Genomic DNA, 14181 nt, shown 5'->3' on the forward strand with positions numbered 1-14181 from the left:
ATCTAGAACCACAGTACAATCATAGGAATCATTCCACCAAGCCTCAATGATATGTGCTCAGTCAAATGTGCCCTCTTGTGGCATACATCCTCTACTTCCTTCCATTTGTTTCCTAAACTTTGGATATTTGTTATATACTCAAGGGCACTTTTCTTGGATTTTGTCTTCTGTGAAGTCATCGACATTCCAGTTAATTCTGCTTCCTGTAATTTCTCTGTAACTACTCTTAATATCTAAAACTATGAGGGATAGACCAAGGCAGTCTTTTCACTCCCCCATGTAAGAGTATTTTAGTTTAACTACTATGACACCTGACAATAACATTCTTTATTGACCTTGGTTAAATGTAAATTCTCTCTGGCCAAGAAATCTGTCAACAATGTATTGTAAAATTTGAGCCAGAAATCCAAATCCTACTCTCGGATAAGCAGTTGTTTACTTCCCAAAATAATTTTTCTTCTCTTCATCCCTTTCTTTCACTGAGGACAAAAAGGGTAAAAAAAAAAAAAAAAAAAAAAACCCTGTGCCTCTGTGGTCTAAGTTTCTTGCTCAAGACAAATCACTGTCAATACTTTTTAGTTTTCTTCTCAATGTGTCATTTGTTCCCACACAAATCACTTTCAAGTAAGTCTTTGAAAGATCCCTGTTATGTAGCAGATATGTGTCTTGGACAGATAATAGATCTCTGTTACTATCATCACACTGACCAAGAGTCCCCTCAATAACCTTGAGCAAGAATTCACCAATTCCTCTTCTTTCTTCCTCCTTTTTCCTTTGCCCCACACTAGATGAGATTTGATGGGATAACACATCTGTGGCTCAACTTCCTCACTCTTAGGAACATGATATAAGAAAGAAGCTTCTCCATCTTCACAGGATCCAGACCTTACAGAAGATTATCAAATACCTTTAAGAACTTTGTAAACATAATTAGTAACCAATGCTTAAAAATAACTGAAACTTAAACTAAATTTAGAACTTTCAACCCTCCAAAAGAAAAACACTCCAGTAGTCAGTCAACAAGTACTTCATAAGTGCTTATTATTTTACCAGACATTGAGTTAAGCACCAGGGATACAAAGAAAGAGGACAAATATAGTCCCCATCTTGAAGTAACTCACATTTACAGCCAGTTAGTGTGACTGCTGACTGGCACAGAGTAGGGAAAATTCATTCAAATACATGTAAGCTATGTGAAAAGAGGGACTGTATTTTTATACTATCTTAAAGTCCCACCATACAATGGGTTGTTGTAAAGACTGTTCTTATAACTATGCATATATGTTTTTATTTTCAGTAGTGCTGTACCAAATTTAGGGACTAACAGAATGAACCTCCTTTGGATATGCGGAAGTAAATCTACATCAAATACAAATAAACATCCATTATTCTATACAAAAATTCAGGCTTTGACCTATAATCCTATTTCTAAAAGGAGATAAATGGCTAACAGAGCTTACTCACTCTTAAGTAGGTACTAATAACTGACAACCAATTTCCAGTGTAGTTCTTGTCCTTCCCCTCTCAATGTGAACATATAAAAAGTGAATCTCAATTAGGAGGAAGATTTCATAGTAAGATATAGAAAAACATCAATTTATATATGTCATGGCATGAATCAGTAATATGTTTAAATGTGAAACACACCTTCTCTGCAGGGCAAAGTTCATAATCAAAGGAGCCTCTCTTCATATTTCTCAAAAACTAATATTACTTTAATATTAAAATTAAAGACCTGGGATCAAATCTGGCCTTAGACACTTAATAGCTATATGACCCTGGGCAAGTAAACCTTTGCCTTAATCCACTGGAGAAAGAAATAGCAAAGCACTCCAGCGTCTGTCAAGAAAACCCCATGGACAGTCCTGGCATGCTATGTGGTCAATGGGGTCATGAAAAGTCAGTCACAACTGAACAAATGAAATTAAAACAAAAAACCATTTTTAATATTAAATATTAATTATTAGTTATTTAATAATTAAATATAAGAAAATTATAAGAAAATTTTACTAATCATGTTGAGTACTATACTTAATTTGATATATTAAGTAAAACGTGACATAAATCATCTTTTACAAAGATCTCAAATTTAAGAGAGGCAGTTAGGTGTTAAAACATAATCCCAGACCTGGAATCGGGGTGCCCTGGTTTAAACTTATTTCAGACACTAATTGTGGGACTCTGGGCCAGTCACTTAAGCTCTCTAAATTTCAATTTCCTCTTCTGTAATATCTGAATAATAAAAGTACCTACCTCTGAGGACTGTAATGAGGATTCTTTCTAATTTCCAAATTAATGCTTTATTCCCTGTGTCACCTACACTTCAAATATATTATTAAATAATTTTATTAATTCTAAGACCACTTCACCAACATATGTAATTATGGGTCCCAAAGTCCTGCATTTCTAAGTAACAGTCATCATCCTAACTCACAGAGTTTAAATTTTAAGTTTAAAGTTCTTCATTTAAGCTTAAATCCGTGTTCTAGGGATGGTACCTGGAACTGTCTAGTCTGAAGTGGAGATGATAAAACACAGGAATCTAGAGTAAGACTCCTGCCTCACTTTGTTTCTGAAGGTGGGACTACACAGACTCCAGATCTATCCAAAGTCTAGGGTGTGCCATTATCAGATCGAGTCTCTGAAGCAGAGCACTGATGCTGACAGCAGCAATTCTTCCCATCTGTTTCTGAATCCTCAAAAAATAAAACAGTGCCCCAAATAGAGAAGATGCTTCCTATCCATGAAAATTAGTAGTAGCGGACAATGACAAAATATCTTATGAATACATTTCACTGTGATTGCAATTTAGTTGAAATTAGTTTATAATTGGTCTGAAGGCAAAACAACACTGAAATCACAAGTCTTAATTATGAGTGATATCATAACTTTTAAACTAATCTTCAGTCACAAATATTTAGGTTTTTTTTTTTTTTACTTGCTTCATGGTTAATTTATCACATACATGACAGAATTTAGGTCAATAATGTGCTATATTATAGAATAGTTTTATAAAACTGCAGAATTATAGAACATGGAAGTAAATAAACAGAAACATCACAATACAGAGACAAGTGACATGAATTTTAACTATAAACAAATCTATGAAAATACAGAATTGTATTGTGTCAATACAAATGTTTTAATTAAAATATTCTTGAATATTTTATTAAAAACAAAAACATTAGTAATTCTTGACAACCATGCAATTTTACAGGAACAATTTTTATGTATCTTAATTTAAATAAGAGCACAGACTTTTTTTTTTTTAAATAACAATACTGGGGGGAAAGCGAGGAAGAAAGTAAAACTAAGCAACTAATTGAAAATGCCATAAATCCAGCATTTTTTGAAAGTTAGAAAAACCATAGCCAAAGCCGAAGAATACATTAGGGGGGAAAAATGGTGGTGGTGATGGTAGCATTTATTTAGCACTATACAGTTTGGAAAGCTGTTTACATATATTAACTCATTTGTCATCTAAAGACATGAGTTCATGTTTATTTCCCATATTACTCTAGATAAGTGCCAAACTCTCTGGGTCTCAGTTTCCTCATCTGGGAGAATGAGGTCATTACAGAAGATTATTACTAAGTATTAGAATTACTGGGGGAAAAAATTTGCTGCAAATTTCTCTGTCATATTCAAGATATATAAGAAACTAATTCAAACACAAATGAGTAAAAGCTATTCCCCAATAAATAAAAGATAAAAGTATTCAAAAGAACAAAAAAGTTTTCAAAGGAAAAAAAAATACCTCAATTTGTTAACAATCATATGGAAAAATTCTCTAACTCACTAATAATAAAAGAAATGAAAATTAAAACAACATTAAGGTTTTATCTTATACAAATGGTAGACGGACTGTGGGAAAACAGGTATGCTAGTTTATTAGTGAATCAATGAAGTTGTCCAGCCATTCTGGAAAGAAATTTAGAACTGTAACCAGAAAGTGACCTAATTAAGCATACCCTTTGATCCAACTATACTGCTACAAGGTCTATACCCAAAGGAAAGAGGAAGGGGATCTAGATGTATTAAAAACATTCAGAGCAGCTCTTTTCATGGTATCCAAAAAATTAGAAATTAAAAGTGTATCTTCTATTGGAGAAAGGCAAAAAACAAAACAACAACAAAAACCTATGGTATGTTCATGTAATGAACTGTTACTGTAATGAAAATGTTACTATGCCATAAGAAATAAATGATCAAACTTAGATAAACCTTGTATTTCTCAGAAATACCAAAATCTAACACTTAAGACTTAAATTAAGACTCTCATGATTGGAAATGCTATCCACATCTGGAGAAAGAACATTATTCAATCTGAACTCAGATAAAAGCATATTATTTCTACTTTTTTGGTTGTTTTTTCTTTTTCATGATTTTCTCTTTTATTCTAATTCTTCTTTCACAACATAACTAACATAGAAATATACTTATTATGATTGCACATATATAACCTATATCAGGCTGACTGCTGTCTTGGGGAGTGAGGAGAGAAAAAAAGGAAATCCAAATCTTATAATGTTAAAACCTAATAATTATTTTTTAAAATATTCAAAAAAAGGAAATGATCAGTTTCAGAGGGCACTGGGATAAGATCTCTGTGAAATGATGCATAATAAAGTGAATAGAAGTAGAACAATTTATACAATAAAAGAATGTAGAGGGAAACAACTTTGAAAGAGTTAAAAATGGTAATCAAAGCAATGGTAAATTAGAAATTCAAAAGAATGAAGATGAAACAAGTTACTGATAGAAAGATAACGAATTCTGGATATAGTCAATGTGAAAACTGGTTTTGTTAAAACTTAGACTATATAACTATCTATTAAGGACAATTATGTTTTTCTTTTTATTTTTACCCTCCATGGAGATTAATTTTTCAAAATGTTTATTCACTGGAAATTGATTAAAATGGGTAAGCAGGACTCTGCAGCAGTGAAAATAAAATATAGGACTTTTTTTTTTTAAGAGTTATTTGGGATACTAAGAGATTAAATAACTCTTGTTTACAACTGCACAAAGTATAATACCAAAGGCTGAATATACTACCTCTCACTGCTTCTCCTTAAACTATGTTTTCTTGACTGGCTTCCTAGAATATCTGTTCTTATTTACTATATGATCCCAATTCTTCAAAGAGTTTCTCATGTAGAACTCAAAATCTTTCAAAACTGAAAGTTGAAAACCATCTTTACATATAATTGAAAAAAATCATAAACTATGTATATATACATATATATTTTAAAGATGTTCTCATGAGTACAGCTACTAATACTGAACAGAATCTCTCTACTCTTTACCAGTCATTTTCATGGCAATTTTCATGATTGGAGTCTTTCTAAATGCTCTGGTGTTGCCCTCTCAACAGACACAATCCCACAACAAAACACATTCTAGTTTGATAGGACCAGCTTGCACTTGACTAGAAAAAAGATTGGACATCATGCCACTCTTATGCCATAAAGAGTAAGAGTTGGTATTTAACAGATGATCACAAGAACCTTTGGAACTATATTGTTCCAATAAAGTTAATCTCATCCAACTTTCTCATTTTACAGATTGAGAAACTGAAGCATTGAAGTGATAACCGGGGGAAAAAAATCCAACCGACTCAGCAATCAATGCTACTTAACAAGTTTCTGTGATATATGCATTGTAAATAGATTTAGTTAAAGTCAAAGTCTTAGAATTTCTTAAATTGTGGGCATTGAGTTCTCAGAGAAACTAAAACATTTATGTAATTAAAAACATAAGTAGGAATTACAACAAATGTCTCTGATAAAAGCCTCATTTTTCAAGGAGAATTGAATGAAATTCTCAAGAAGAAATGAAACGACCAAAACATATAAACAGGCAGTTTTCAGAAGAAATCAAAACTATCTATAGTCATGTGAAAAAAAATGCTCCAAATCACTACTGATTATAGAGAAATGCAAATTAAAACAACTCCAAGATATCACCTTAGATCAACTAGTGTGACAGAAAAGGAAAATGATAATTGTTGGAATAAATGTGGGAAAATTGGGATACTACTATACTGGTTAGTGGTGGAGTTTGAGAACAAACCCAACTATTCTGGAGAATAATTTGAAACTATGCCCCAAAGGATATATCAAATTTGCATATCCTTTGCCCTAGCAATACCACTACTAAGTCTGTATCCCAAAAAGATTTTTTTTTAAAGGAAAAGGATCTATTTGTACAAAAATATTTATATACTAGTTCTTTTATGATGACAAAGAATTAGAAATTAAGGGAATGCTCATCAACTGAGGAATGGCTGAACAAGCTGTGGTATATAATTATGATAGAATGCTACTGTGCTGTAAGAAACGATGAGCAGGATGATTTCAGAAATACCTAGAAAGATTTACATGAATTGATGCAAAGTGAAGTAAAAAGAATAAGGAGAACATTGTACATAGTAAAAGCAATACTATAGAAGGAACAACTGTGAATGACTTCACTGTCTCAATAATACAATGATCTCAGACAATTCCAAAGGACTCAAGATGAAAAATGCCTTCTTCCCTCAGGAGAAAGAATTAGTGGGAGTCTGAATATTGATCAAAGCATACTCTTTTTCACTTTCACTATTTCTTTCATGTTTTTGGTCTGTCTTCTTTCACAACAGAACTATTATGAAAACATACTTGCATACTTTTATAACCAATATAAAATTGCATAAATTTGCTCTAGGAAGAGGGGAAGGAAAGAGAGAGAGAATTTGGAATTCAAAATCTTAAAAATTGTGTTTACAAGATAATGATAATTGTTGGAGGAGATATAGGAAAACTGGGACACTAATACATTGTCAGTGGAGCTATTAACTAACCCAACCACTCTGGAGAGAAATTTGGAACTATGCCCAAAAGGCTATCAAACTGTTCAGCAAGATAATTTATACACACACACACACACACACACACGCGCGCGCGCGCGCGCGTGCATATTTTGGATCTAACATATTTTTATCATGTTCAACATATATTGGATTACATGCTATCTAGGAGAAGGGATGGGGAAAGGGAAAAAATTGGTTTATCAAGGTTCATCAAGGGCCAATGTTGAAAAAATTATCTTTGCATATATTTTAAAAATAAAAATCTTCAATTAAAAAAAAAAAAAAACAACTGTGCATACCCTTTGGTACAGCAGTGTCTCTACTGGATTTGTCTCAAAAAGATCATTCAAAAAGGGAAAAGGACCCACATGTGCAAAAATGTTTGTAGCAGCAACTGGAAACTGGGTGGATATCCATCAGTTGGAGAATAGCTGAATTAATTATGGTATATGAATGACATAGAATATTATTGTTCTGCCTGGAGAGACTTTCACGAACTGATGCTAAATGAAGTGAGCAAAACCAAAAAAACACTGTACATAGCAACAAGAAGCCAATTGCAATAGATGTGATGGAGAGAGCCATCTGCATCAAGAAAAAGTATTGTGGAGAATGAATGTAGATCACAACATAGTTTTTTCACCATTTTGTTGTTGTTTGCTTGCTCTTTTTTTTCTTCCTCCCTTTTTCCTTTTTGATCTGATTTTTCTTATGCTGCATGACAAATGTGGAAATATATTTAGAAGAAGTGCACAAGTTTAACCTATACTAAATTACTTGCTGTCTGAGGAAGAGGGACGGGGAAAAGGAGTAAGAAAAATTTGCAACATAAGATTTTGCAAGGGTGAATTTGTTGAAAACTATTTTTGCATATATTTCGGGGGGAAAAAAACTATTTTAAAAAATTAAGAAGCAAAAAAATTCTCACAATATAAAAAAAGTATCATGATTTCTAATTCAAGCAAATAATACATTTCTGTGTTAATCTAGGAATCACTGTAAATCATATTTTTGTGGGATGATAGCAACTAAAACCACAAATTGAAATAAATGGAACCAGATCTTTGCACTGATTTATCACAAATTATTAAAACAAAAAACTTTTTAAATGAGTCATATTCAAATTACATTATTATCATTAAAGATATTAATATTTTTGGTGAGTACAAATAAGTTTTTGCACCATTAAAATAAATTGTCAAAATTTTTTAATTGTCTTTACATGTAACTGAAAAAAAATTTTAAAAAGAGAAAACACGAATAAACAGGAACCTTGGTTTAATGTTTCTGATAAGCTTACAAAGATTAATCATCAAAACCTGCTCCATTATTCCTAAATTTTGTATACTAAACACTTCAGAAAAAAAAAATTTATTTCCTAATATACATTTTTAAAATTTATATCAACAATGTTTTTACAGAGTTCCAATCCTGAGGAAAGAGAATCAAATTTAAGCAAAGAATTTATTCTGACCCTGTAAGTAACTGAACTTATTAGCAAGTATAAAATGAGGTCAAATTACTTTAGACTTTGAAAAATGTATCACATTCAATGACTATAGATGCTCAAAATTTTAAATGACAATTTTTATATAAATATAGCTTTAAATGGTTCATGTAGTTCACTTAAGAAAAGTTACTAGGAAAAAGTAAACTTCTGTTTATTCAGATGTAGAAGAATAGAGTCAATCAATTCTAGAACCACCAATTCCCTAAAAGTTCTAAAAGTATCAAAAGGAAAGGTATTATTTAATAATGAACTTTTGCTAGTAAAGTCACATCAAAACAAAAGTAATATGTAGTATTTTCACCATTAGTTTATACAATCTCATATCTTTTGACTTAAAAACACAAAACATACATGTTACTTATATGCAAGAGAAATTCAAATAAAGTTTGAAATTATCACACTTTAAAAGTGTCTCATCTACAAATTAGGTTTGGAAGCTGAAGACAGCATTTATACAAGAGGATTTCAAAATAACTTAATACCCAAGTGCCTAAAAAAAAACCAAGCTATTCAAGTTTCATAGGTTATTAAGAAGCTCAAGGCTTTGGGAGCATTTTCTATGATACTAAGGCCAAATTCAGATTGGGCTTTTTAATAGTGTAAATAGAAATAGTTGGTGACTTTCAATTCCTCATAAAACTATAATACTTGGAGCTGAAGGGGACCTTAAGACAAAATCTAATCCACTCCATCATTTAATGATAAGGACATCAGGCCCAAAAAGGTAAAGTGGGAGTTGCCCCCAAAAAATTCAAACAAGGCAGAACAGAATTGGTACTCACATCTAAGTTTTTGCATCTCTGTTATTACAGCTAAGAAGACCAAAAGCCCGGAACAATCAGCTGACTTGTCTAAAGTTGCAAATAAATGGGGGAGGAGGGAAGGGAATCTGGGACCACAGAGAAAATTATCTTCCAGTAATGCCATGTTCGGCACCCTCTTGTGAGAACTTCTGATTAATGAAGTTCTGTAAATTCAACCAACCTTGCTAGAAATCTTGCATACTTTAAAGTGAGGGCAGCTAGGTTGAGACATTTTCCTCTGGCTACTTTCAGTGGGGAACTAAGCTATCTTTCATTTCACTTCACTTCGAAATTTCTTATTAACTCTTTTGTGTTGTCTTATTTCCCATTAGACTGCAGTTTCCATGAAAGCAGGGAACAGGTTTGTTCCACTTACTTTTTATCTTTCACAGCCTCTAATATTGCATCTGGAATCTTCCTGGCACTGTCAGCTTTTTGAATTATATCTTAACCCTAGATTTTTAGATCCAAGGAGAACCTCAAAAACAAACAAAAATGGACCATCATGGATGCTACAGGGGCCCTGGTCAAGTCTAAGAGGAGTCAAGGACATGGTCAGCATAGATGGATACTCAAAACTTGAACAGTTTTAAGGAAAAAAAAACATCCCAAACTCTTAAGTCTTACATTTGAGTCAATAAACTAGCACATTTTTGTTTTGCTAAGGCCTTATTTACAGTAAGAACTAGTATTTTACAGAGTTTTAAGATTTGCAAAGTGCTTTACAAATATTATCTCTTTTTATTTTCACAAAAACCCTCAGAGGTAGGTCCTATTTTTATCTCCATTATACTGAAGCAGACAGAGCTTAAGTGACTTGGCCAAGGTCACTCAGCTAGAAGGGATCCAGGCCCAAATCTGAATTCAAGTCTTCATAACTCCAGTCACTGGATCCAATGCCATATCTGGCTTTCTTGGGGAAAGAATTAATCTACATTTAATCTAAATACATTTTCCAAAAGAATAAAATTTATTTCTAAATGCCAGAATATGTTAACAACAACAACAACAACACAACAACAACAACAACAACAATTTTAGTGGAAACCTCTCTAAAATGTGTTATATACTTTCTTTCCTTCTTAAACAAAAAATTGAATGCTAATCAATTATAATGACCAGGCTTCTCTGCAGAGAAGAGACTTTGCTTTCTTTGCAGGGGTGGGAGGGAACTATGGGTATTTCTATAACGTCAGATTCTCCTAATACCAATCAGTACATATTTAGTAGCTATATGCTACACATTGAGCAAAACAGTTCACACCCTTCCAGGAGCAGACATTAAAAAGGGGTTAAAAAAAAAAAAAAAACAGCCAAAGTAACTGGAAAAAGCACTAGAAGTTAGAAGCATAAGGAAATGCATTACATGAAGAAGGGGGAATTTGAGCTGAGCTTTTTTGAGATCTGGAAAATCAAATAATAAATCTTATTAGGTACCTCTTACTTTTGAATAGTACTGTGCCAGGTGCTAGATATAAAGTCAGTTTTGAAAATCACTGTCCTCAAAGAGCTTACCTTCTACTAGATATAATGGGTAAGAAAAATAAATAGGATCTGGGTAAAAGACTGAGAGGTTCTTCTATGAAATCAAAGACATGATCACTCCACTGAAGGGCCCTTTTGACTACTTAAAAGTCTTTTATCAGCTTTGTTTCAGACGGATGGGATTCCTAGATAAGTGATCAGTTACTCTGTTTATCTGCATAATTAATAAAGATTTTTAGTGTTAAAGTTTACCAATAGTATTTCTTTACAGTATCTGTTTGGTGATCTATGTGAAACATTTAAGTCTTACTTTTCAAAAATCACTCTCATGAAAAATTTCAACGGCTTCCCCAGGTAAAGATGAGGGAAGGGATTTTACATCAAAGTAAAAGTTGCTAAATAAGATTCTAAAATAATAAACAATTTAAAATGACGTTTTGATAATTTTTTATTTTCTTCTGGCATAATGATAACATCTGACCTATTGCCTTGACTGCCGTCACATGAAGCCTCAACCTCAAATTCAGACACTCAAACAAGCAGCTCTTCCCTCTCAAAGTAACTTATGAACAGCAGTGATACACTGTACATTTCCTATTCCCTTGAGCCAATCACTTCTCAGGATACATCGACCCACAGACTCAAAAAACATTTTCGCCAATAGCATTATGACTGGAGGTGGGACTTCCGCTATCATTTTAGTCTGAACTCTCCTTGGATTTTATGGAAGCACTTACTCTTAGTAGTGAAAAATCCCTCAAACTTCAAGTTCAGTTTCAGACAGACATAAAAGAATGGCCATGATGTTGGCGGTGGAGCTGTGAATGAACTTCAGAATGGCCTCAGACGAGCTCCCCAAACAAAACTAGAAGAGGGGGCTCATGTCCCCTTTTAAAAAGCCCCCCCAAAACAAAACTGGACGGCACCGGTTCTCAGCAAAGCTTCGGGAGGGCAGGTCGCCATCCGCTCTGAGCATTGATCAGCGCCCAGCCCCGAAGGTCACGGAACAGGGCCTGGGCTAGACAGGGGAAAGATTCGACGCATTCCTATGTACGTCTACTTTCGAAGTCTTTGCTTCACACAGTCCTTTCCTATCAAGCATATAAAATATACTTTCTAGCGTCGCCTGCAAGCTCTCACGTATATGCCACAAACTGACAAAACTAACTAAATTATCGAATGATTCACAACTTCTAAATATTCGATAAGATAAATCTGGACTTAAAAATTTATTTTTAATAGAAAAAACGTTAAATTTTTAAATTTAGCAATAAGATTCTGGGATCTGGGATCTTTTTGAGAGTTATACAATTACCTTTTTTTTTTTTTTTTGCCCGAGGGTCGGTCAATTTAATGAGCCATTTTTCCAGATTAAATATAATTTTAGCTTTTATACCATGGCTTTGGTAAGCCTTTTCTTTATTCTTCAACGTAGAACCTGTTGCTATTAGGAAAGTAACTACTTCAGAACTCTACCCTAGGTGAAAAGAGTTCAAAACACACACACACACACGCACACACACGCACACACACGCACACACACAGCCGTGGGGGAGGAGAAGAGATTTATTAGCATTGATGTCACCGAAATGCATTCAATTTCGCTCTGAAGCTATTTTTACCAAGTCCATCCAAACCTCCCCAAATCCTGGATATAAAAAGTCCGACTAAAAATTCAATATCATAATCACCAGGAAAAATGAAAGTTGCAGAGAGAAAGCCCTAATTTGTGATGCAAAAGGGGGAAAAAGGCCCTCCGAAGGAGCGAGGCAGCCCGGGAGGCCCGGGCGCTCCAGGACTCTCTCCCGGAGGCGCCCTCCCTTCTAGTCCCTTCGCCCTGGGCTCGCACTTCCCCGGGGGCCCGGCTCATGGCCTCCTCTCCCCCGAGGCCCAGCGCAGCAAACTTTCAGTCTAAATCCCGTCCCCAGGGCACGGTCTCCTCTCCCTCCCTCCGTCCCCAGCACCACCGCCGATTTCGGACGACATTTTGCTGATCCGGGAAGGAGGAAAAGGGGTGCGATTTCCCAAACCCCACCAGCTCAACTCCGGGGAGCCCGGGAGACACCCCCCCAGTCCCGCCCCGGGCGTTCGGGCCAATTAAATCCATCTCCCGTTCCGAGAGCAGGGGTTCCCTCTCAGACTGGGTGGGTGCCACTGAGCCAACGTCGATGGCATGGCCAGGGCGGGGGCGATGCCAGGGGAGTTGAGAGGGGGCGCTCGGATGCCAAGGAACAAGGGGGAGCCTGGCAAGGGAGAGGCGAAGCGAGCCAATGGAGCACAGATGCCCGGGGAGAGGAGGGGGCGCTGTGATGCCAGGGGAGCGAGGCGGGGTGGGGGTGCCCGGAGCCTAGCCGGAGGGGGCGCTGGTGCCAGGCGTGGGGGAGGGGCGGGCGTGGGGGCAGGGAAGGGGCCCCCCCGGGGCGGGGGGCCCTTACCTTGATGTGGAAGCGGATGAGGGCCAGTCGGATGCAGTGGGCCATGCAGACGGGCGGCAGGAACCAGACCTTGGGCGGCGGGGTCCCCTTGTTCTGGACGTGGCTGACGATCTGCTGGGCCGTCTGGCGCTCGTTGCCCTGGCGCTTCACCCACTCGTGCAGCCGGGCCTTCTCCAGGGCCCCGTTGAAGAAGACGAAGAGCTCGATGTTGCCGTTGAAGCAGGCCTTGGCCAGGGCCGCCAGGTAGCCCAGCATGTGGTTCCACTGGCCGCCGCTCACCCAGTCCGTGTAGAAGCCGCCGTAGAGACGGTGCAGGCAGTTGTCCGCGTCGATGAGGAGGCGCAGCGGGGTCTGGGGGGGCCGCTGGCGGCCGCCGCCCACCAGGCTGCCCCGGGCCAGCTTCTGCAGCTCCACCGGGACCACAGCGCTCGGGCAGTGTTTCTCGATGTAATCCTGGAAGCCCTGGACTCCCATGGCGGCGGCGGCGGCGCGGGAGGAGGAGTGGGAGCGGGAGCAGGAGAGGCGGCGGCAGCGATGAGGTGAAGTTAGCAGGCCGGCCGGTGGCGGCGGCGGCAGCAGCGGCGGCGGCGGCGGGCGGAGGTCCCTGGCGGAGGCTGCCCTTCCCCCTCCCCTCGCCCGCTCCTCTCCCTCAGCCCGGCGGGCGGCAGCGGCAGCGGCGGCGGCAGCGGCTCGGCTGGACTGGCTGGTGTCCGTCCCCTTCCTTCCCTCCCTCCCTCCCTCCCCGGGAGCTCCCCCCTTCGGTCTCCGGTGGTGGCGGCGGCGGCGGCTGGTAAATGGGGCGGGGGAGGATGAGTGAGGAGCCGGAGGTTTCCTTGGCGGCGGCGGCGGCGGCGGCGGCGGCGGCTGGAGGCGGTTGGCTGGTGGGCGGGCGGGCTGGGCTGGGTGGGTGGCTGGTGGGTCGTCGGGGGCTGAGCCGGGCAGGCGGTGGTGTCTAGGGGGGAGTTGTATGAGTCGGGGGGGCGCTCATGGCTGCTGCGGCCGCCATGTGCTACTGCCTCACAGGGCCATGGCTGGGGAGGGATCTGCCGCCGCCGCCGCTGCTGCTGCTGCTGCTGGTGGTGGTGGTGGTGCTGC

At 38.1% G+C, this 14181-nt stretch overlaps 1 protein-coding gene across 2 annotated transcripts in view; it reads right to left on the reverse strand.

Annotated features, from left to right (window-relative positions):
* Window positions 1–13654, reverse strand: part of FAM120A (family with sequence similarity 120A) — a 147733-nt gene extending 134079 nt beyond the window's left edge. For both annotated transcript variants that reach the window (XM_051983906.1, XM_051983899.1), the window contains exon 1: window positions 13087–13654. In XM_051983906.1, the coding sequence (XP_051839866.1) occupies window positions 13087–13560 (474 nt within the window). In that variant the 5' untranslated portion in view covers window positions 13561–13654. The remainder of the gene's footprint in view (window positions 1–13086) is intronic.
* Window positions 13655–14181: the final 527 nt, after the last annotated feature.

Source organism: Antechinus flavipes, chromosome 1, assembly GCF_016432865.1.
Source record: "Antechinus flavipes isolate AdamAnt ecotype Samford, QLD, Australia chromosome 1, AdamAnt_v2, whole genome shotgun sequence".
NCBI classification, from domain to species: Eukaryota; Metazoa; Chordata; class Mammalia; order Dasyuromorphia; family Dasyuridae; genus Antechinus; species Antechinus flavipes.